At 41.9% G+C, this 24,222-nt stretch overlaps 3 protein-coding genes and 1 non-coding gene across 7 annotated transcripts; 2 read left to right on the top strand and 2 right to left on the bottom strand.

The window, feature by feature from the left end:
- Positions 1-208: 208 nt before the first annotated feature.
- LOC115677750 (thymidine kinase a) lies at positions 209-4,653 on the top strand. 2 transcript variants are annotated; one of them, XM_030600969.2, is made up of 4 exons: positions 233-693; positions 3,463-3,607; positions 3,843-3,964; positions 4,135-4,653. In XM_030600969.2, exons 1-4 carry the CDS (start codon positions 365-367, stop codon positions 4,385-4,387), a joined length of 849 nt encoding a protein of 282 aa, XP_030456829.1. In that variant the 5' UTR covers positions 233-364; the 3' UTR covers positions 4,388-4,653. The 2 variants fall into 2 exon arrangements, with proteins under 2 accessions (XP_056159688.1, XP_030456829.1); XM_056303713.1 differs by lacking the exons at positions 3,463-3,607; positions 3,843-3,964; positions 4,135-4,653 and adding an exon at positions 1,610-3,400 and having other exon boundaries at positions 209-693.
- A 338-nt stretch (positions 4,654-4,991) lies between these two features.
- Positions 4,992-5,085, bottom strand: LOC115677977 (small nucleolar RNA SNORD96 family). Its single transcript, XR_004005341.1, has one exon. It is a non-coding gene; the product is annotated as a small nucleolar RNA SNORD96 family (small nucleolar RNA).
- A 7,920-nt stretch (positions 5,086-13,005) lies between these two features.
- Positions 13,006-16,055, top strand: LOC115677747 (scarecrow-like protein 13). Of its 3 annotated transcripts, none has more exons than XM_030600967.2 (2): positions 13,006-13,159; positions 13,972-16,055. In XM_030600967.2, the coding sequence occupies exon 2, from the start codon at positions 14,189-14,191 to the stop codon at positions 15,833-15,835; it is 1,647 nt and encodes a 548-aa protein (XP_030456827.1). In that variant the 5' UTR covers positions 13,006-13,159; positions 13,972-14,188; the 3' UTR covers positions 15,836-16,055. The 3 variants fall into 3 exon arrangements, with proteins under 3 accessions (XP_030456827.1, XP_056159796.1, XP_056159797.1); XM_056303821.1 differs by having other exon boundaries at positions 13,011-13,159; positions 13,981-16,055; XM_056303822.1 differs by having other exon boundaries at positions 13,043-13,145; positions 13,981-16,055.
- A 587-nt stretch (positions 16,056-16,642) lies between these two features.
- On the bottom strand, positions 16,643-18,934 carry LOC115677779 (putative pentatricopeptide repeat-containing protein At5g40405). The gene has a single exon (XM_030601000.2). The coding sequence runs from the start codon at positions 18,771-18,773 to the stop codon at positions 16,689-16,691; it is 2,085 nt and encodes a 694-aa protein (XP_030456860.2). The 5' UTR covers positions 18,774-18,934; the 3' UTR covers positions 16,643-16,688.
- Between the last annotated feature and the right edge of the window lie 5,288 nt (positions 18,935-24,222).

Below are 24,222 nucleotides of genomic sequence, written 5' to 3' on the forward strand. Positions count from 1 at the left end.
ACCGATCAGTCCGATCAGGCTCTTGATTTTAAGGTAGAACCGGCCTGACCTAGAATCGATCAACCCTCGTTTTCAATAAGAAAAAAAAATCCATAGTGATTTTATTAGGGCGAATTGGTCGGGCTATTGATTCTAAGGTAGAACCGGCCTGACCTAGAACCGATCAACCCTCGTTTTCAATAAGAAAAAAAAAATCCATAGGGATTTTACTAGGGCGGAATGCGCGATATATGCGCAATAATCGAAGAATTTCTTCTTCCTCCTCTTTCTTGCTTTCCCTCCATCCTAAAACCCTAACCCACTGTCCAACACGACCAAACCAAAACCTCTGTATCTGTCTCTCTCTCTCTCTCTCTCTGTGCATATGTCATCTGTTCTGAGGATGAAGACTCTCATCTCCCCAACCTTCGCGGCATTCTCCCCTCGCCTGTCCAGACCCACCTTCTCTCTTCCCCTCTCCTCCTTCTCATCCTCTAAAGCGTCCATCTTCGCCCTTAAAAATTCGAACTTCCGCGGTCTCCGGCCCAAACCATGCCCGGACAACCCCCCCATTCGCTGCCTCCATCGGAGCTCGCAAATGGGTGCTCCGCGCTCGCCTTCTTCCGGCGAGATTCACGTCATCGTGGGTCCCATGTTCGCCGGGAAGACCACCGGCCTTCTCCGGAGGATCGAGTTGGAGAGCAGCAGTGGGAGGTATTTGAACTTTTCTCTTTGTTTTATCTTGTATTATTGATTGTTCGTTGTTGGGTCATTGGTTTTTTTCTGTGGTGTTGAGTGTTGCTAGCTTTCTTGCTAGTAATGTTTGAGGCTGGCTCTGGATAGTTGGCCGGTAATGTTAAAGCGGAAATGGGCACTTACACTTGTAGAGTTTGAGTGAGTCCGTCGTGCTGCTTGTAAATTTGTCCGCGGTTATTTAACTTGTTTCTCGTTGTGCTCTCCGTAAAGTTGGATTTTGGATGGATCTCAGTACTTCTATGCGCTGTTAGCCTTTTGGTATTTTGGGGGCGATAGGAACAGGATGGCCAATTCACATGATGAATATTACGTTGTCTTATTGTCAAAGATTGTTGTGCCATGGATGGTCACAGTTCAAATTATCAGCTAAAGCATCTCCCAACAAGCTGACTTGAGAAAGCATTCTCAAAGATACGATTGTAGAGGTGTTTAATTGTCTCGCTTTTAGTTAGGAAGCTTTCAACGATCAATGTGATCTGATTTGCAATATTTGGGGCAGATTTTGTGACAATTGCCGTCACAAGGTACTCTATGTATAATTATTGCTGATCTGTGACTGTATTAAGGGAAACAAGATGTGGGAAATCTCATGGCAGTTACCATGGGATCACCTCCATGATAGTACTACTCATTAGGATATAGTGAAGTAAGTAAGACCAAAGTTTCTTCCTTTGGTCCTTCACAAAATATCTGTGCTACATTGAGAATTTCGTAGCAATGAAATTCTTTGATCCATGTCGAGGAAGAATTATTCGTAAATAGCTCAATATGCTGTCTTTCTACGAATGCGGTGTTAGAATTTCCAAAACAAAAGATCTTCCTGTTATGTTGTTCCATTTGTGGAGTGCTGTAGTCACTTGCAAGGTATTCCCAGCTTACAGGTTGATCCCCGAAAGGACTTTCTCCAGCTGGAAAAAACATTGAGGGGTCTTTGTTATTGTGGAAGGCTGACAGAATCTGTCAGGCTCCTCTGTAATACCGGGGTTCAGGTGCATCCAGCAACATATGCTCTTCTGGTGCAAGAATGTATATACAGCAAAGCATATGAGAGTGGAAGGATAGTCCATGCCCAAATGTTGGTTGTTGGATATGTTCCAGATGAATATATGAAGACTAAATTGCTGATATTGTACACTAAGCTGGGAGATCTGAATACTGCAAACACATTGTTCAGCAAGTTAAACAGTAAAAGCTTGATTTCTTGGAATGCCATGATAGCAGGGTATGTGCAAAAGGGCGGTTTGGAAATTGGCTTGAATCTTTATTATGAGGTGAGAAGCAATGGCTTGATTCCGGATCAATATACCTTTGCATCAGTTTTTCGAGCGTGTGCGTCATTAGCAACATTGGAACATGGGAAGCGAGTGCATTCTGTTATGATAAAGAGTCATGTAAAGGAAAATGTTGTAGTTAGTAGTGCACTCATTGATATGTACTTCAAATGCAGTAGTCTATCTGATGGACACAGAGTGTTTGATAGATCTATGGAGAGAAATGTTGTGACTTGGACTGCTTTGATATCTGGATATGGCCAACATGGTAAAGTAATGAAAGTTTTGGATTCCTTTCAAAAGATGCTAGATGAAGGGTTTAAGCCAAATTATGTTACGTTTCTTGCAGTACTTTCTGCATGCAGCCATGGAGGTTTGGTAGATGAAGGTCGGGGATACTTCAACTTGATGGCTAAACAGTATGGCATTCAACCTAGAGGGCAACATTATGCCATTATGGTGGATATTTTAGGCCGTGCTGGTAGGTTGGGAGAGGCTTATGCGTTAGTTTTGAACTCTCCCTATGTTGAGCACCCAGTAGTATGGGGGTCTCTTCTTGGGGCTTGTAGGACTCATGGAAACATGGACCTCTTAAGAATTGCAGCTAAAAGATATCTAGAGTTAGAACCAGAAAATGCTGGAAAATATGTTGTCTTAGCTAATGGCTATGCTACCTTTGGTTTATGGGATAAGGTCGCAGAGGTTTGGGAAGTAATGAAGAATACAGGCATGACGAAAGAGCCTGCTTATAGCAGAATTGAAGTGAAAGAGAAGATGCATATTTTCCACAAGGGTGACCGCTCTCATGAGACATCCAGAGAGATTTGTGAGATGATTAAACAAGTGACATGCATCTTGAAGGATATTGGATTTGTTCCTGACTTGGATGGTAATTAACTAAGGGAGAAGGAGCTTATAATTCTGTATCATGCTTTCTGCTCCCCATGCTGGTGGGGGTGTATCGGCAACGGAGTTTTTTAGGGAAATGTTGCAGATCGCGAGGGATGAGGGGGTGCGTTCAAAATTTATCGGCTGATGGTTGATTATACTTGGTCATTGCATTTTCAGTCAATGTCAAGAGCTTTTTGATGTCCAGTCTTGTTTTGCATATGGAGTTATTTTATCATCCAAATACTCTGCCATCAACTTGGCCTTAGCAGATTGACTAACATGCAGTGCCGATGTGGTGTGGATGTAAAGTGCTCAGAGTGCACCCATATATATACAAAGTAGTTTCCATTCACTACATCAACGTAGTTTTTTGGATTCTCAGTGGATTTTTTTATCATAAACCCAACAACTAGGTGCGTCTACCTAAGTTGTACACTTACTATGCTCTTAATGTTTATGGGAATTCAGAACGAATTCTAATATCTCAACATGCATTGGTGCAAAAGCAACTTTGTTGTCCCTCACTGAATTGTGTTCTGAACCTTTGTCCGTCTTTTTTGTGCAGAAGCGTAGCTGTTATCAAATCTAACAAGGATACAAGATATGGATTGGATTCTATCGTGACTCATGATGGGGCGAAATTCCCATGTTTGGCATTGAAAGATTTGTCTTCATTCAAAGAAACATTCGGCCTTAATGCTTATGATCAGGTATTGCAAAGGAAGAGTATCATTTGAATAAACATATCTTCACTGCAGAATGAGTGGCAAATGGCAATTCATGAAGTATATTATCCATTGATGATTTGTGATATATATTTTTTTTCTCAAAAAGTGCTTGGAAGTTCTCTTGTTTATAAAAGCTGATGTGCTTGGTTATCATCAAGGCTCTCCTCTAAGGCCCTTTCTTCCAATAAGTCTAGAATATGTGTATTCATTTTTGCAGCTAGATGTCATTGGTATAGATGAAGCTCAATTTTTTGAAGACCTTTATGACTTTTGCCGAGAAGCTGCTGATCGTGATGGCAAGATTCTTGTGGTTGCTGGGCTGGATGGTGACTATTTGAGGTAGTAACCCATCTCTCTCACTCTCTCTCTCTCTCTCTCTCTCTCTCTCTCTCTCTCTCTCTCTCTCTCTCTCTCTCTCTCTTCCTTTTCTTTCGATCAATGCCTCGGTTAAATGATAATATACTGTCATAAAATCCCTTACAATGTGGTTGGGCTCGTTTGGTTGCCAGGAGGAGTTTTGGTTCAGTGCTCAACATTATACCTCTAGCCGATTCTGTCACCAAGTTGACCGCCCGATGTGAACTTTGTGGAAAACGTGCTTTCTTCACCCTCAGAAAGACTGGCGAGACGCAGACAGAAGTAATTGGTGGCGCTGATGTATACATGCCCGTTTGCCGGCAGCACTATGTGAGCGGGCAAGCCGTCATTGAGACGACAAGAATAGTCCTAGAATCTCAGCCTCAGAAGGTCCAGTGTGGGTAAAACCATAGGCGTAGGTGGGTATTTATTCTACTGATTGCTGCAAATTGGCAATCATAATACTTGTTGTATTTGTGACATGATGTTATGGTTATCCAGACGGATCTTAGTATTGTGCCCTTGGGATGGGGTTATGTAAATGGGGAATGCTTGATTTTTAAAGGTCCTTTTGTAATATTCACCTATTGCAACCTTTTGATGCTGAATTTGCAAAAGGCTCTTGTAAGATTTTTGTATATAACCACGCTCGGTCCATGTCAGAAACCTCATCAGCTCTGTATGTGTTATTTTTCTGTTTCATATTTGCTTCAGTCCGTTTATTTCGACCAATTCTTGCAGTGCATATGAGTCCATTCCATCTCACTCATTAGATCATGTGTATTCACATCAAACCTCTAATCTTGGGTCCCTTAATTCATTGAATTTTGTTACATCTATTAGTTCATTAAGCTACATTTTTGTCAGGAAGTGATTTTAGGACATCCTACGAAAACAATGAACTCATATTTGGATGCTCTGCATCTTTCTTCTAGTGGATCAAATGAACTCAAATTTGGATGCTCTGCTCTGCAACTTCTAGTAGATCAAAAAGTTATTCAAACAGGGGAGGCCTCAGAATTGCAGAATGACAGCAAGGCTGTAAACAGCCATTCAGTCCCGAAAGATGGTGTGTTTTATCAAGATGCTTTCGTCACAGGCCATCCGAAATGCTTACACACTACGTATAATCCATAACAAATAAAAAAAACACACAGCTCGTCTGTCTGCACTTTATGTCAAGCAAGTTTCAATCTATTTCTAAGAATTTGAGAGAAAGATACGCTTGGAGTTCACAAAAGACTACGAAACAGAAGTTCCTCCGCGCGCAGCCAGAGAAAAATGATCTGACACAGCCGACAGAACTTCAAAATATCAAATTGGAGTCTTAAAAAAGCAACCTTTTAGACATGGGAGAGAGAGAGAGAGAGAGAGGATGTGAGACGCCATCAATGGAATATGAAACGCCCCCACTCAAAAATGGCGGACGAAGAGAAGGACCTCAACGCCATCCATGATTAATCTGCGGCGTTTCATTCAGTAATCTGCCTCAAAAAGTTCAGAGGTACTTCCTCGCAGAGTTTCCAAAAACAAAACAGAGAAAGAGAGAGAAAACACGGATGGAGCAACAAAAGAAGCGAAACCCAAGATCGGCTAGCATTCATACGATCGACAAACGATGGTGTGAGGGGGCGTTTATATAGAAAGTCCGAATCCAAGGTCTCCTTCCATGAAACTGAAACCCTAGTAGTTCCTTCCTCAGAGGAAGAAGGCCCATGATGAGAGTTTAAGTCCGATTTGAAGAGACATTCGACAGAAAGGCCCATTGCGACCCAATGACTTGTCCATCGTTTTTGGCATCTTGAACGCATCTTTCAATGCTCCCTCCATCTTCTTGCGGTTTAAGCCGAAGCATTTGCACTAGGTAAAACCCAAGGACACCAGCATCCCGGAACCATTGCTGCTGTCGCGTCGTCGTTCGTGTCGACTGCACACATGAATATATCCGATTTTCCTTGAGACCGTGAGGTCGAAAGCGAGAAAGGTCGGACCTTTTAGGCATCGCTTCGTCCCGAAAAACAAAAGGGTGTTTTTGGAGCTTATTAGAATCGTATCATCGAAAGCGAGAAAAGTCCAATTTGAAGAGACATTCACAAAAGGGCCCATTGCGACCCAATGACTTATTCATCATTTTTGGCATGTTTTTGAACACATCATTCAATGCTTCATCTTCTTGTGGTTAATCCAACCCTTTTGCACGGGGTAAAACACAAGGACACCAGCATCCCGGAACAAATGCTGCGGTCTCGTCGTTCGTGTCGACTCCACACATGAATATGTCCGATTTTTCTCGAGACCGTGACGTCTAAAGCGAGAAAAGTCGGGCCTTTTAGGCACCGCTTCATCCCGAAAAACAAAAGGGTTTTTCGTAGCTTGTTAGAATCTTATCAACGAAAGCGAGAAAAGTCCAATTTGAAGAGACATTCACAAAAAGGCCCATTATGACCCAATGACTTATTCATATTTTCGGCATGTTTTTGAACACATCATTCAATGCTTCATCTTCTTGTGGTTAATCCAACCCTTTTGCACGGGGTAAAACACAACGACACCAGCATCCCGGAATCATTGCTGCGGTCGCATCGTTGTTCGTGTCAACTCACAATGAATATATCCGATTTTCCTCGAGACCGTGAGGTCGAAATTGAGAAAGGTTGACCTTCTAGGAATTGCTTCGTCCTGAAAACGGAAGGGTTTTCATAGCTCATCAGAATCTTGCCTTCGAACTCATGGGATTGCCTCGCGAACTGCGTCGAGGTCGAGGTCGAGGTCGAAAGAAAATTCTGAGTCACAATCAATGGTGGGGAGGAACCAATTAGGGTCACGTTCAAGGAAGCAGCTTTTCTACTTTCTAGTGTGGAAAACAAAGATGATAGAAGTCGGCAACACCCGATGATTCACTATTGCGGTCACGGCTCAAAAGCAATTGGCTCGAAAGGGAAATGCAAAAAGGAAACTTGTCAGCTCATCCCACCCACATGAACATGACGTTGGAGGGAGGGAGGGGGCGAGACTTTTGGGCCCTTTATTCTTGGCACAAAAGTGGAGATATATATTACTCTTCACACGTCCCCAAATTGAACGTGAAAGTGATGTTCTGATGCTTGGGACAATCATTATGTCTTAGGGCATGGGGACCCCAGCAACTAGAAAGAGAGTGATATCTTGGCTTTAATAAGTTAAAGAAAGGCTCCAAAATAATCAAATTATGGGTCAAAAGATTTCATCGTGTAGCCAAAGGCATTAAGGTTGTGTCCCCACGCGTCTAATGGGTGACGCAATCCGAGTAAAAACCACAGAAGTTTCGACTCGTTTTTGGACTTACATGGACATTTGCTACCGTTCCTCGATGTCTCTTTCACGTTGAGGGTGGGGGAGAGGGAGAGAGAGAGAGAGACACTTGTGGTGATTAAGGAGTTCTTCGCCATGAATCGTTCTCACAGTTGTATGAAGCGTAATTAACGAATGAAAAAGTATCGATTATGATCACCGCTTTGTAGGGTCGTAACAAAAACCGACACGTTAGACGCGCACCGCGTTCTGTTGGAGAGGTTCAAAGTTGATGGTGAAGAGCTTAGCTGTTTTCTCGATAAGTTTTTACGGACTTGTGGTAAGCTCCAGTTTTACATAGTACTTGACACTGTAAGTGATGATGCGCGTGATTGTCGGATCCTTTGAGAGTTGATAGATGACTTGGCATCTTCTCAAGAAGGGATTCAAGACGTCGATAAGATCCTTAGTTCATCGAAGAGAAAGCAGGAGAATTTCGGGAATGCCCTCGCGTGTTTTAATTATATGCAATGTGCACTCCACCCTCTTAATTCGATAGCTATTACGACTCTATTTCGTTACGATTACAAGTATACTTTGCGATTGCATCGGACCCGATCGATCCCCGATTAAATTAAGAGTATCTCCGTTAGCTTCCCTAATAGACCGATGAGCCAACTAAACAGTCCTAACCTACTCATCACATAAAAAGCTGAATTGAGCAGTGCATGGATGGGAAGAAATGCTTTTGATATTAAAGGGTATAAAGCAACTCTTGCCATGTCGAGGGACATCATCGTCAAGATAAGGGTGCTGCCGCGCTTTGTTTATCGTTTCTTTTCACGTACGGGGAAGATAGCCTTCTGATTCTCTCTCTTTTCCCCTTAAATTCGATCCTTGCTACTTTTATTGTAGCATCCTCGTCAAGTCATCAAGGGTCTCCCCTACGTGTTTTGCTCCTGTTCAATCAAATTTGGGGAGTGTTCTCGGCGAAAATCGTCCCATCGATCTTAAATTTATTATTCGAATTTTGCCGATCTAATATTAAATCTTTATGTAACATTTCAATGCAGTCATTCTGATCGATTTTTATCGGAAATCGTTGATGTGGCGTAGGACGGCCGGCGATGATTAGACCGCCGCATCAGCGATTTTCTAGCGAAAATAGAATGGAATGACTACATTGGAATTTTCTCTTCCTTACGGTGTGGGCAAGGTCAATTTATGGCCGCTTTGAACACGAGACGGTGAAGGGATCGCGTTCCCCCTTCCTGACGGTGAGGGGCAGGGTTAATCTTGGCCCCTCACAAGAAGATTTTGCCCCATATGGGACGAGGCACCGCCGGGCATGAATTCCGCGCGCCCCGCACCCATCCCTACGAGCACCCTCCTTCTAACATATATGTTGCATCAGCTAGTTTCGTGCGGCATTATATAAAAACTAGTGTTGGGCACCGGGCCAAGACGTGCCATAGGATATTATAATTAGACATGGGAAATCCCTTTGAATCTACTCGTTTCCTATCTTTCTGAAATCAAAACATCGAATATAAAAACCCAGATCTTGTAATATCCGATCTCATTAAGCATCTTGGGGTACTATCAAAAGGTTCAAGACTAAATCGGCAAAATTGCAAAGTTTAGGACCGAACCGACATCCGTGTACAACATGTCAGGACTGATCGGGTAATTTTTCCGTCGCTTTTTCGGGATTGTTTTCTGGCGCGCACGAACGTACGTTTTGGTGAGCTGGGATCACACGAGGCCCGGCAAGATCCATGGAAGCATTCGGATTTTCCCAGGAAAATGTTGGTGGGTGGGGGAAGACGATGTACTACTGCTGGCGAAGAAAGCACCATCGTCAATCTCTCAACTCTCCTCTGGCTTTCTTGCTTTGCTTTTTTAATAAGCTAAAGTAATGATTTTTCTCTTTCAACTTTTCTGAGTTGGCATGATCGGGTGCGAATCGTGTCCATGGTCTGGTTCTCACGTCATCTCTTCTCTAGGATCTGCAATCCAATCACTCCCCGTACGATTTCGGAATTATCGTGGTAATATATTCGTGTCCAACTCTATAATCAAATTATATATATATATATAGTTTTAGTATCTCTGTGTATTTAACCATAGGCCTGCCTTAAATCTTCGGTGGTGATTACACAGGGTGTCTCACCAGAGCAAAGGTAGCAAGATGCTATCTATCTATCGGGGCCTCTGCCGCCTGTTCGCCAGCATGTTGACGGCGGGCTGCACAGAGGCGTTTCTTATTTTCACGTGTCGGTGCCCACACGTCCAGCTCCTCTCGTCAGGGGATAGTTTTTCTTCCCTCACCCTCAAAATTACCCTCGAAGTATAACGTCATAGTGTTCAGACGAAATAATTTAAGGATTTGCTTAGATCCAACATTATTTTTTATATATAAATGTTTTAGTACCCCTATAATAAGGGAACTAAATAAATTTCTACCGAGTCCATTTAAAGAATAAGACAATCAAGGATAAATTTCGCCGCGGCCGCTAAACTCTAGCGATTTCTCGACTACGTCACTAAGTTTCGATTTTAACGCCCGATGCACTAAACTTTCAAATTCCGATACATTTCTGTCGGAATTCGGTTTATTGTCCGTGGAATGCAGAAGAAGCAATGCCCTTGTTAAAGCTTGCTAGATTTTTTTATTGAAATATTGATTGGATTTCGGGTCAAAGCGCATCAATCACAAAGATACTATAATATAGGGCTAATTTCCAGTCCCAATTTTGCTTCAAACTTTTTTTTTTTGTCTAAAAAAAATTCCCAACTTTCACATTAGTCTCAAATTTACCCACGTGTCCAAAAACCGCCATCGGTTTCTTCAAAATTATCAACATTAGGAGGCTACTGTTACTCCTTATAAGGTGGGGACGTTGATGATCGACCCGGGTTCTAACGGTGAACATCTAATTGGCCCTGATGTCGATTCTTGTGTAGAAACTAGTTGCGATTTGTGGACGCATGGCTTGGGACTAAGATGAAAGTTGACAGCGAAAAGAAGTCGGGATAGAATTGGAATCAGATCGGACCTAAGCTTAGGGACTTTTTATTTTATGGAATTATGCCGTTAATTAAAATATAATTAGATCGTAGAAAGTGAAATCAAAACGCTGCCAAATCAACGCCCTCCATTTGACCAAGAGAAAGCGTTGATCTTACCGACCATCGCCATCATCACCACATCATCACCACCATCATCGCCACCGTCATCATCACCACCACCGCACGTCTGGACGGTGGGGCCGACAAGTCGTGACGTGGCAAGCCCCCATTGGTCCGCTCCACGAAGATTGATTTGAAACGCCGGCGGCATCTCTTCAATTTCATCACGTCATCCTCTCGAAGCACGCATTATTGGTAGCCACATAAAACCTTATTCCAAAGTTTAGGTGTTACCAATGTTTAATTGAATGAACATTTTCCTAATTTATCCTATCCTCAAGTATTTGTGCCGAGTTTTGTCGCGAATTCAATCACAAAAACGGAAGCTTCGTGTGCGGATCAAGGCCGACCGATCCGTCTGCCCCCCGCCTGTCTAAATAAGATTTGGCAAAAAAAGTCGTTGGATTAAATAGGTCAAGGTGCTATTTTAATATAATCCCGACATATTTACCCACGTTTCAAAATGCGATAAGGATGATGTAACACGACGTCGGCACGAGGAACTGTATGAGTTGCCTCCCCCCCCAATTACTTTACGGGAAAATATCGTGGCGACCCGAAAGTAAATATGAATTTCAAAGTCATCATCTTCGCCACGTAAATATAGAAAAAGTGTATAATTACAAAGATTATAAGATGGGGGAGGAAACTCTTGCTGTCGCTTGTTCCATGGATAAAGCTAAATAAAAATAAAAATTTATTTTTGCTTCTTGCTTCCCTTGTTTCTAAATGCGATAAGCGTGATGTAATACGATGTAGGCACGAGAAATTATACGAATTGCCCTCCACTTACTTCACGGGAAAATATTTATCTTTTCGCGTCGCGCCTCACAAGCTAGAGCTGGCGACCCGAAAATAAATATGAATGTCCACGTCATCATCTTCGCCGTGTAAATAAAAAAAAAAAAAGAAAAAAGAAGAGGGTGTATAATTACAATATTATAAGGGAGGAGGAAACTGTCATCGTTGCTTCTTCCTAACGAAAATTTAAAGTCGAGCGCGTGCTGCTTCGAAGGATGTGGCGCGTGCGGGCACGCGTGGGCAAGACGCGCTTTGTTAGGAAAAGAGGCCCCCCGGACCTGCCCTATAATTACGAAAGTGCCATTTGACTCGTCCCGGCGAAAACCGTGTCCTCAAACCGCGCCCCTCGTTTTGTCAATCCTCCTTCTTCCCTCCCAACACGGAGCTCCCCGTCACTTCTGTCTAAATCTTTGACCACGAAAAGCTTCTGCGATCCGGGAGGGAGCTTCGGACAAAGTTTCTACGTCGAGATCGGACCTAGCCCACGTTTCCTGGAATCCCGATCTTTGCCAATCTTGTCCTAGACTTTTGCTTGCGGCGTAGGTTCTTGGACCTTTTAGCCCTTGGGAACATCTCGTTTTATCGGAATTGAAAGCGATTTTAAAAGCAGGAATTCCGTATCTTGGAGTGGATTGGTCCCGACTCCAGTATATGATGGAGCATATGATAGATAGGTCGCGAGCGATTAATCCTTGATTCGAAGTTTCGACGTGGATGATCTGTCTTTGATTGGATCGGAGAGAGATGAGCTCAGATCGGCGTCGGGAAATTTCGACCGAGATGCCACCCGACTGCTGAACCTAAAAGGGTCTTGGGTTCGTAGCTATCTAACGTCAACATCGTTCCTTTATTTTTTTTCTTGACCAAACTTCCGTGATTTTTTTAACAGATGAATTAGTCGGACACGCATAATCATTGGATAAGACCCATTTGAAACCTACTACAATTATGGAGCTTGCAGGAGTTGGGAAAGTCTTAAGGATGTCCATGATATTCAAAGGTCAAGATATCACATGAAAAAAATCACCAAGTTGCCCCGAATGAAGCATGTCCCTCTTCTTCAAGATAGCTCCTTAGGACACATGAGAAGTACAAACACACATGTACAATTTGTCCCATTTGTAATTCCTTTCCTTGCCCCCTCCCCCCCTCGATCAACCATCGGAAGTCAACCGTGTCTGTCTGATAAAAAGCTTCTCATTTGAATTCTCAAATGCTGACGGAAAGTAACCCTAAGGAAAAAGTCCACAATTCCCAAGAAAAACGAGCTGATCACCACTAACCCACTAGTTAATTTTACTTTGAAAAGCTATTAAATTTTGACATTTCCGCAGAAACTGGTCGAAATCTTCAAGTCCACCACAACCAAAAGCCAAAGGGGACACTTGGCCTGAAAGGTCCACTTCACCCGCAAGCAAAGAACAAACAGATTCGACAGTTGAAAACGAGTAAAGGAAGGACGATCAGGTCGCACGGGGGGGGTTCATGGGGTTCTGAGGAAGCTGCCTGCTACAGTCGGCACGTCACTTCCAAAGGGTTTGTTTTTGTGACAATGAAAAGCGAAGTTCCCACGCACACGGCTCACCCCCACACCGGAAATGGAAATATATTCTTCTTGCCAGGGGTACTGAAGTGATTTCGTGTCCCTCCCGCTCCACCCCCTCCATCGGGTGGCAGTGTAATTTTGTTGACCCGGAGAGGGCAATTTTTTTAATGTGGGTAATAGCCTTATAAGTTGGGTATAGAGCTCCACACATGCATACTTTTAGGAGAGAGAGAGAGAGAGAGAGAGAGAGAGAGAGCAGACAGATGGACAGAGCGGAAAGAGAGGGAGGGGCAAGTTGGTGGTTTCTTGTTCTTGAAGAGTCAGGGAGCTGAGCTGAGCTGAGGTGAACTGAGAGTTCTGTGGCTCAGGTAAGCAATTTGATATGTCTTTTGAGCTCTTGATTGAGTACGAATTTGAAAGATGGTTGTGATTTTCATCGAAGATACGTGAGGATTTTCTGTCTTTTCCCCGTGAAGTACTCTTCTTGTACGATTTTCCCGGACAAAATTTGCATCTTTTCATGGTTGACGGATTCTTGAGTGAGCCGGAATGTTGTTTTCGTGATTTCGTAAGATGGGTATGTCGTAGAATTCTGGGGAGGTGTTTTCTCAGCTGATATGGCTCATGAAGATTGCAACTTTTGCATGAATTTGGCTTCCTTTGACCTTCTGATGGGTGATTTAGGTTGGGGAATCAAAATTAAGTTCTCTGTTTATCAAATTGGCGGGTTGATTTCTGTTCGGATCTGGTTTATACGCCAAAATTTCTAGCTTTTTGATCCAAAGTGCAGGGCTAGCTGTTCAGTGGAACCTGTAGTTGGTCAGAATTTCATATACATAAAAAATTTCCCCCGTCCCACAGTAGGTTTTGCAGCCGCTATAAGATGCCTTTTCTGTCTCTTTTTTTCGTTCTTTTTTACTGTTTGTGTCAACGATGGCAGAGACTAAGGAATGAACATGGTGGCTAAAGTAGTAACTGTTTTCTAATCTTTCACGTGATTTGTGTAATTGGGATTAATGCATTGTTCTTCTACTTTTGATTTTTAGTCCCTACTCGTTTATGCCTTTAATAAGCTACACGAGTTACTGGAAGAGAATGGATACTGATTTTGTTCATATATGTGGATGAGGTGTTTGAAACGATCAATGATTGTAATTGACACTGTACCTTTTCCCCCCAGCGGTTTCAGATATTGCGACATTTACACATCGGTGCGAGGAATCACTTTGCTGCTGAGTATCGTATTAAGGAATTCTACGGTGCGATGAAACCAGATCACTGGTTTTGAGATTGCCATGTTTGTTCTTATGGCCTGAGTGATGTTGTGGATTACATAAAAGATTCTGCTAGAAAGCTTCCAGTATTATCCGCAAGTCAATCACCTCGAATCCTCCTAAATGCAAACATCTGGGAACCGCCAGAATTCGGCTGGCATCCATGGGTTATACCATCAACCCGTGCAAGACATCGACCCTTATTATATGCCTAATTTTCAGATCGTGGAAAACAATGTCAGTCCAGACATTGGCAGCCAAGGGACTAATTTCACCTTTCAGGCTTACAATGAGCAGTTCTTCACCCTCGAATCTGCTCCAGCCGTTTCCGGTTTTGTTTCGTACAATTCCCCTTCGGCTGTGAGCGTCGCGTCTAACAGGAGTCCCTTTTCGACTCAAGGTTCACATTCGTATGTGTCAGATGCGCAACATTCTTCCGACAATCTTTATGGATCGCCCATCAGTGGTTCTTCAGTGGCTTGTGGTGGCAGCCAGATGTGGGACAAGCTGAGGGAGCTGGAAAATTCGTTGCTTGGACCTGAATCTGATTTCAGTGATAGCTGCAATTGTTGCCTAAATAGTGGGAGCCACCAATTCACGTCAACTGGGCAGTGGGATGTAAATCAGATTATAGAGATGAACCCTAGATTGGATTTGAAGCAAGTGCTCATTGTCTGTGCACAAGCGATTGCCGAAGCTGACATGCCTAAGACGGCTGGTTTGATGGAGTTGTTGGAGAGGATTGTATCTGTCTCGGGAGATCCAATCCAACGGTTGGGTGCTTACTTATTGGAAGGGCTTAGAGCGAGATTGGAATCATCTGGGAGCATAATCTACAGAAAGCTCAAGTGCAAAGAGCCCACTAGCTCGGAATTGATGTCTTACATGCACATCCTCTATCAGATTTGTCCATACTGGAAGTTTGCCTACCAGTCGGCAAATGTCGTGATCGGGGAAGCTATAAAGTACGAGTCAAGAATCCACATAATTGACTTCCAGATCGCTCAAGGAAGCCAGTGGTTCACTCTTATCCAGGCTCTTGCGGGACGAGTGGGTGGGCCCCCTCTTATTCGCATCACTGGTGTTGATGACTCCCAGTCAGCTCATGCGCGCGGAGGGGGGCTCAGCATTGTCGGGCAGAGGCTAGCGAAGGTTGCTGAGTCATGTGGAGTGCTATTTGAGTTCCACAGTGCCGCCATGTGTGGAAGTGAGGTCGAACGAAAGGACCTCGGAGAGCGGCCTGGAGAAGCTATAGTCGTGAATTTTCCCTATGTTTTGCATCATATGCCAGATGAAAGCGTCAGTACCCATAACCACCGTGATCGGCTGCTACGATTGGTTAAGAGTCTATCCCCAAAGGTGGTCACCCTCGTGGAGCAAGAGTCTAACACCAACACGTCACCATTCTTTTATAGGTTCACAGAGACTTTGGACTATTATACAGCAATGTTCGAGTCAATTGATGTGGCGCGCCCACGGGATGACAAGCAAAGGATCAGTGCGGAGCAGCATTGCGTCGCCAGGGACATAGTCAACATGATAGCTTGTGAGGGCATGGAAAGGGTCGAAAGGCACGAACTTTTGGGGAAATGGAGGTCAAGGTTTAGGATGGCCGGATTTCAACAGTTCCCGTTGAGTCCTGCAGTTACTGAGGCTATCAGAGATCTGTTAAAGGAATATAACGAGAAGTACAGAATCGAAGAGAGGGATGGAGCTCTTTATCTCCACTGGATGAACCGAGCTATGGCAACTTCTTCTGCGTGGTGGTGAAACTTGTAGGTTTTGATGAGTGAAATCTGTAAAGTTTTGTACTAGTTGTAGTTCATGTTTAGCTTAATGATTAGCTTATATTCTACTTCTATAGGATCAAGGGAGCAATGTTTAGAACTTCCACTACACTGTCATAAAATCCCCAACTTAAATCTGGAAGGAAAAAAAGTCTTTCTAAACGTCTGCTCGGGAATGAAGCAGATAGTATATTCTTACGCTACTCTTTGAATCTCTGTTTTGCCCTTGGTGTGTTAATTTAGCTGATTCGTGGAGAACTCCGATTACATATGGTACTGGTACTATCTTTGCAAATAATAAGTTGTTAGTATTGGGTAATGGAATGTACTGGCAGCAGGGAAGGTGAATTCTTTTGTCAAAGTTCAGTTCTTGCTCAATGAAGTCTTCAGCACTAAGAAAAAGGCTGTTGTACTTGTGAAATTGACAGGAGTTGGCTATCTTTCAAGGCAAATCTCACGGTATCTGCGTTTCTACATCTGCATCACTCCAGAAGTAGCTTTAGTGAACTCAGTTTCCTGCTGATCGTTCAGTAACAAGACAAAACGTTGTAAATATAGCACGTGCAAGTTCAATTTTAAGAGGCAAAGAGCATTGCTCATGGCCAACAAAGCAACCTAAGTACAAGTTTTTCCGTTACGTTAATCTGTATACTATACAAACAGCATCATGCGCCTAAGACGACAGGAGCTATGTAAGTAATTCAAATCCAAGAGAAGACTGAGCTATGTTCAGGCTCATTTATGGCTTCTTGATGTGTGATAATCAGGACAGCAAGTAAAACCATTATCAAGGTATCTTGAATGCCAAAAAAAAGTTTCCTAGTGCTCCTCCTTCCTCACCAATACTCCCGACAAGTGCACGAACCTTCAAGAAAATGATGGAAGCGGTTACGATCCCTAACTATGATCTCCCTGTTGTAAATCTTCGAGATAAGTTTTATGACCAAATGACAATCATCACATATTCGTAAGTTCTTAACAATTCTAAGAGGAGTTCTGGGAGTTGTACTGAGAAGTCCGAAAGCAATAGCCAGCTTCTCACTATGATGAGCCAATGCAATCTCTTTCTGTCTCTCATCAAGATCTTGTGAAACTAAGGAAGTTAGCGGTTTGTACCCAGCAAGCATCAGTTTTTTGAATATCTCACTCAACATTTGGTATATCTCCTCCGTCCGTGGGTGTGACTTATCGCCGGCAACGAATTCATAAACTGCATTGTCCACTTCAATGGAACTGCTGCCAGGAGCCTTCTCAATATTTACATTCCTCATCATTTTTCTCACGTGAATAACTTTGTCCCACTTCTTTTTTTGGGTATAAATGTTTGACAAGAGAACATAATTCCCGTCTGCATGTGGTTCCAAGTCAAGAAGATTGACTCTGGCTTCTTCTGCTAGGTCAGTGTCCTTGTAGACTCTGCAACCTCCAAGAAGGGCCCTCCAAACAACAGCATCTGGTGCGAATGGCATCCTTCTAATGAGCTCCCTAGCCTCTTGAAGTCGCCCTGCACGAGCAAACATATCGACCATGCAACCAAAATGTTCAATTTTAGGAGTAATGCCGTAACCATCACTCATGCATGTGAAGTATGTCCATCCCTCATCTACAAGGCCCATGTGGCTGCATGCACTCAAAACCCCGACAAAGGCAATATCATTGGGTTTAATTCCTTCAGCTATCATTTTGGAGAAGAATTCGAGAGCGGCTTGACCAGATCCATGGTTAGCAAGCCCCATAATGGCAGAACTCCATGTGAGGACGTCCCTTCTGTCCATTCGATTAAATACACTCAATGAGCTGTCTATGTCGCCGCACTTCGCATACATGTCCACAAGTGAAGTGCCCAGCTTCATATCTACTTCAATCCTAGTTCTCTGTATGTACTCATGAATCATTTTGCCCATTCCTAGTGCACCTATGTCTCCACAGGCAGCCAATACACTGACCATTGTGACGTTGTCCGGCACCACATTTGCTAATTGCATCTCGTGAAACAGCTTCAACGCCTCATTAGACTGCCGAGTCCTCGCATAAGCTCCAATCATGGAACTCCAAGAAACTACATCTCTTTGCCTAGCATTGTCGAAAAGCTTTCTTGCCTCCACAACATCACCGAGCGTGGCGTGCCCATGAATCATGGTATTCCACGAAACCAAGTCTCTCTCAAGCATTTTATCGAACAAGTCACGTGCCAACTGAATTTCGCCAATCCTCACATACTCAGCCAACAGCGCATTGTATGAAACCAAATCCGGTTCCTTCAAATCATCTAAAATCCTCTTCGAAATCTCTACAGAACCCAGTCTCGCGTACATCTCAATCAAAGCAGTTTGAACAAACAAATCCGATTCGAACCCAATTTTCATCCCTTGAGCATGCACCGTTCGACCATTATCACCATCCATCAACCTACCACACGCCTGAACCACCAGAGAAAGACTAAAACTATCGCAAAAGACTCCGTCTTGACGGCGCATTCGGAGAAACAGAGACAAGGTTTCCTGGGGCCTCTGGGAAATCAAATTAGCGCGCATCATGGTGTTGAAAATGAACGCATCGGGGGACGAGACCGAGTCGAAAATGGAGCGAGCATAAGGCAACAGATCGCCGGGCGCAGAGGAATGCGCGAGCAGCGTCCGCAAGAGCTTGGCGACGACGTAGTTGTCGGCATCGAGACGGGTTTTCAGGACGAGGGCGTGCGCTTGTCGGAGGTGGCCGAGGCTCTTGGAATTGCGGAGGAGAGACATGGCCTTTCGCTCCATGGTTCTTGCTCTTGAACGCCGGTTTTGGGAAGACGATTTCATGGGACAGTGTCGGCGTGGGTCGATGCGTTTGGAGTTGCAGAGTCCGAGGCCGTACCTGGGGGAAGTTGGAACGAGCGCGAGGGAGGAACGATCATCAACGGCTTTTAACGGTCCCATGTTTCAGGGCTGTACTCTTTCCCGCGCTTTCGTAGGACGTTGAATATTACATGACTCGTTGATTTAGTATGTGATTAGAGATTGTAAATTGATCTTGTATTGGATAATGACACAAACGATCCATGAATTTTGGCCCGATATGTTATGTGATTTTTGAACTTTTAATTTGTTTAATGTGGTCCCCGAACTTTAATCCAATGTGCAATGCGATCCTTGAACTTTTAATTTGTTCAATATGGTCCCTCAAATTTTAGTTCGGGGACAATATTGAACATTTTTATATAGTCCGGGGATTAATTTGTATCAATTTATCTATCTATATATATAAAGGAGTACTCACAACTTCAATTATATCAAACACGAGAAAAAAGGAAGAAGAAAGGATTATCCAATTGAAATTTATGAGAGCACAACAAAGGGTGGCTCAGTTGGTAAATAATCTGAAGAGGGAAATGTTGTGTGTGTGGGAATCTTACTCAACATAATTTCTAGCAATTATGCATCACCAAATAGGGCAAATAAGTACAAATATCGCGGAGCGTCGTTCATAGGTGGCACGTGAAATGAGAAAGAAAGAGAAGGTATCTCGTAATTGTCATATCACGTGGTAATGACAAGTGGAAAAGTTGGCCAGTGCAATGTTAGAGAATTAAAATTCATAAGTAAAAGTTGATTGGGATGCATATAATATGGGTCATATAATTCGTCAATCACACCGTATCAATTGCAATCGATGCATAAAATACTTCACAGATAGAAGAGGGAGGATGGTGTTAACTTGGAAGTTAAGGTATGAACACATGTGGTTGCATGGTGGGAATCATGTTGTTTGTTGACAAGAAGAGAGACATTTGGGGCTCATGTGAAAATGAGAAGGAAGATATATGCGGTTCTTAATTTACAGCAGGATAGATCCTCAGGTCGTAATGGATCGAAACCGCCTACTTTTCGTCGTATCTCCTATTCAAAATGTGATAGCACACAAAAAAATATTAAAACTTATACGATTGACGATTGTGATTTACTCTTTTTCTGATCTAATGATTATCGAAGGGCTGGGAATTCATTTCCCAAAGTTCTTTACAAACACCCAATTATTGCATGGGAATTTCTATGCTACAGTGATGCCAAATCATTATGTCAATGTATCCATGTTTGATGAGAGATGACACAAAAGAGTACGATGTAAGAAGCATTATTTTTTTTAAGAAGCATCATTCAATGGTTGATAAAAGTGACAGAATGTTTAGGTCGCAGAACAATGAAAGCTACCATTTTTGCATATGCCAAATGAACGTTATACCACCATTATCTGAAGGAACTCATGTCCAATTTTATTATGAATTCTAAAAGATTCAATTGTCCGAAAACATACGAGGCGCACTCACGTGAAGTATCCAATAATTCTTCACGAGAAAGGAGCGAGACAGAGAGAAATGGGATGTTGACACAAGAAGAGAGGGCAAACAGAGAGAGAGAGAGAGATGGAACTATGTGTGGCAAAAGTGATGAAAAATAGTTAGAAGTCGCTGGTTGGGCAGCTAGTTGGGTCGTTCGATGATTTCTCTAGCTCAAGAATTGTAGAGTAGCTATTCGAATCTCAACGATAATTATTACAAATCGATTAAATTACTCTTAAACTTAACCCGTATGGTTGTCATAATTGGTTGAGGCATTGGCGGACTTCTTCCTGGGAACAAGAAGTTTACACTGAAACTATTAATAGCTGGATCTCCATAACCCGTGCCTTAAATTATCGCAAGAAAATTTACACTGAAACTATAAACTCTTATATGAAGACGGCAACATTGGTAGGAGGGTCTGTTCATTGAAAAGGTCTGTTGAAAGAATGATCACTTTCATACTTGCCACATGGCAAATAGAGAGGTAAAGTGAAGTGTCACGTGGTGTGACATGTGGCATAGTTTTGCCACGTGGCGCACATTGACCAATAAGCTTTTCAATTGATGGTCTGTCATTTGCTAGTTTCTATTGGATTTAAACTTTTATAAATAAATATAGAGAAATCATATGATTATTTCATCTCTTATGAACTTAAATAAATGGATAAATTAGAGGAGGCATTTTCATTTACACTCTATCATCTCCCAATTTCTATATGCTATTTATATTTAGTTCAAATACTAGGAAACGTATAAAGAGAAAATCAAAGATTTTTTTTTTCTCTCTTTTTGAGTTTAAGATTGAAAAAGGATAACTAGAAAGTAGTTTAGATTATGCTCATCACTAACATAGCTTATTTAAAACGTAATTCCTTAAATGCATTTGTAAACAACGAAAATTTTGAGCCAAATATAAAGTTATGCATAAATATTTTAGTGCTCAACAATTCTTATTGTCAAGCATTATCATACAAATGGCAAATAGGTAACTCAACAATCCCACATTTAAGAATTGGAATGCTATTAGTAACTTAAATGGCGTCATAATAAGAAATTAAGGCATCTAGACATGGCAAATAGGCCGGAATGATAACTGGGCCGAGGATCATAAACAATTATCATTTAATATCAATTTTTACTTAAAAATTATTCTAATAAATATATTAAAACCCAATACCCTTCGGCCAAGGGCCATTCGAATGTCATTCTATAAATACCTCACATCCTCACAAAGGTGTTGAAATACTCTTATTTTCAATCTTTCAAAACATATTGAACTTCAATTCACGTTTTGCTCTTCAATCTACAGAATTTCAAAAAAAAGATAAAAGCTAAAAATTTTAAAAAATAGACTACAGCATCGGGTTGTTGAAGGGGGTAGTGGCGCCCCCCTGCTTCGCCGGTGACCCTCGCCCGAGTCACGCAATGGTGGTGAGCCAACGAAGCTATGGCATCTTCACCTTGAGCCAAAATGCCGATGTCTAGTACTATTTAGCATTTTTTACATTTTAATCTCACTTAATTGAAAACTAATCAAGGTTTGACAAAAAAAGTTTTGAGAGTTGGTTTACACTTTAAATAAAAAAGGATTAATACCACGAGAAATCCCAAACCGGTACACCTGTGACAAATTTACCTCAAACTATTTTTTTGACCATAAAAAACCCTAAACTAGTACACCTATGACAATTTTATCCCGAACTAATTTTTTGATCACCAAAAACCCCAAACTGGTACACCTGTGATAATTTTACCCTGAACTAATTTTTTAACTACCAAAAACCCCAAACTGGTACATTTGTGATAAATTTACCCTCAATTAGTTTCCGTTAAATTTTACTATCAAATTGCTAAGTTTGATGGCACGCGGTAGTTGACTGGTATACCAGTTTGGGGTTTTACCTCTCTGTTTGTCAAAAGTTTACCAATTTGTGATTTTTCATGATATTAATCCAATTTAACAAAGGGTAAATTTGTCACAAGTATACTAGTTTAGGGTTTTTGGTAGTCAAAAAATTAGTTTGGGGTAAATTTATCATAGATGTACCAGTTTGGAGTTTTTGGTGGTTAAAAAATTAGTTCAAGGTAAATTTATCACAAGTGTACCAGTTTGGGGCTTTTGGTGGTAAAAAAAATAGTTCAGGGTAAATTTATCACAGGTGTACCGGTTTGGTGCTTTTGGTGGTCAAAAAATTAGTTCGGAGTAAAATTATCACACGTGTACCAGTGTAGAGTTTTTCATGGTATTAACCCAATAAAAAAAGGCCACGCCTACATTTTTTATTAGTCAAATAGGACGAAGTTTACAGAGAGACATAATTGCACTAATTTGATAAGTTTTAATATTTGATTGCACTGTTTGAAAGTTTTAGAACTCGATTACACGATCATGACATGTTTTAGAATTTTTGGCGTACTTACTTAAGGAAAAAGAAAAGAAAAGAATAGTAATGAGTTCATGACTAGAGGCCTGTATTGATTGTCGAGTGTCGTCTCTTTTCTCAAAACTCCTTCGAGCCTCTCCTTCTATTTTCTGTCAAATTTGATTAACAAGACCCAGCACAATTTCTTCGGCTTATAATCCATATGATCAAGTCTCTAAATCATGCAAAATCGCCTTAGGATAAATCTGATAAAGAGCATGTCTTGTCATATAAAGCACGCTTGGAAATCTTCTCCGTAAATCAACACCATGCATCCAAACGCACGTACATATATGCACAAAGAACAATCTCTACTCAAGTTCAGCAAACAATATCGATTTATATCTTCCTATTCATAATGTGTGTGTAATACTTATGATGATTCGTGCAACAATCCCATCTTGCATATGAGATTGGGGCACAGGGAAGACTACTCAACACCCACATGCTGGCAACTTAACAGTTTGAGAGCATTACAATGTCCCATAACCATCTTTTAAACTAATTAATCCGAGACCATTCACCTTGTTAAAGTATAATCTGTTCTAACCTTTCTTATCATCCGTTTCCACCTGGTAGGATTAGGGCTCGCATTAACTATAATATCCTAGTTTATCCCTTTAGAATGGGAGCCATTTTCACTGTAGAAAGCAGATATGGACATAATACAAATCAAATGCACGCCTTGTCTCTTACTCCTCACAACTCACAACTCTCTCTCTCTCTCTCTCTCTCTCTCTCTCTCTCTCTCTCTCTCTCTCTCTCTCTCGCAAGAGCCTCGAAGTTTTCGAAAGCCTTTCTTGATTATAGTAAGTTTGAGAGGAGAGAGAGAGGGAGAGAGGGGCGCTTGTGCTGCACAAAAGAAGCATCCATTAAGCATTTGCAGCTTTCGCTTTGTGCATGCCATTCCAATCCAAGGACTCCAAGACAAAAAGAAATTGGTGCGAGAGAAGAAGAGAAAGAATGTTGGTACCTTTTCTTTTGTCATTGCATTATTGTTCAATCAAAGGCACTCTCCTCCACAAAAAGCAACACTCCCTAAGATTATTCTCTCCCTCTCTCTCTTCTAAGAAACCCTTGTCCTTTTCAACCCCTACACGCTCCCCCCAGCACCACTTCTCTCCTACTTCCTCTTTTCTCCAACAAGAGAAAGAAAAATCTAAAACCTAGAAGAGAGAGAGAGAGAGAGCTTTTTAAGGGTATTTCCATATATAATCATTTTGGTAAAAAAATTACCAAGAATATTCATTGGTGATTGAGTTTCAAAAGCACTTAAAATATTTTGTTGGGAGATCAACAATTAATAGACTTTTTGAAATTCATATCGGACCGACCAATTTAACTAGAGTATTTGTCGAGTTTCTTAAACGGTTTTCATTCGGCCAATATTTTCCCGTCCAATCTATTTTGGCTGATTCAACTCAATTTAACTACGTCCAGCTATCCGATATGATTTTAAGTACAATATTGAAAACACCGCGTTTGAACGACCTTTGAAAGTCTATCTTATCAAAACCAAACACCACCGAGAAAAGGAAAGAAGGGTGGCTCCATCTCCTAAGCTTATGTGAGAAAGTGGTTTTTGTGGGGGACAAGAGGACAGAGCATCACCCAACCTTTTGT

Source organism: Syzygium oleosum, unplaced genomic scaffold (assembly GCF_021117445.2).
Source record: "Syzygium oleosum isolate NSW1041296 unplaced genomic scaffold, Sole_v2.1 Sole_v2.29, whole genome shotgun sequence".
NCBI lineage: Eukaryota > Viridiplantae > Streptophyta > Magnoliopsida > Myrtales > Myrtaceae > Syzygium > Syzygium oleosum.

Excerpts from the sequence above, each read along its gene's own strand:
- LOC115677779 (XM_030601000.2), bottom strand. The coding sequence starts at position 18,773 with ATGGGACCGTTAAAAGCCGTTGATGATCGTTCCTCCCTCGCGCTCGTT.
- LOC115677747 (XM_030600967.2), top strand. The coding sequence starts at position 14,189 with ATGCAAACATCTGGGAACCGCCAGAATTCGGCTGGCATCCATGGGTTA.
- LOC115677750 (XM_056303713.1), top strand. The coding sequence starts at position 365 with ATGTCATCTGTTCTGAGGATGAAGACTCTCATCTCCCCAACCTTCGCG. Across the intron at positions 694-1,609 it reads TTGGAGAGCAGCAGTGGGAG|CTTACAGGTTGATCCCCGAA; the intron begins GTATTTGAACTT and ends AGGTATTCCCAG.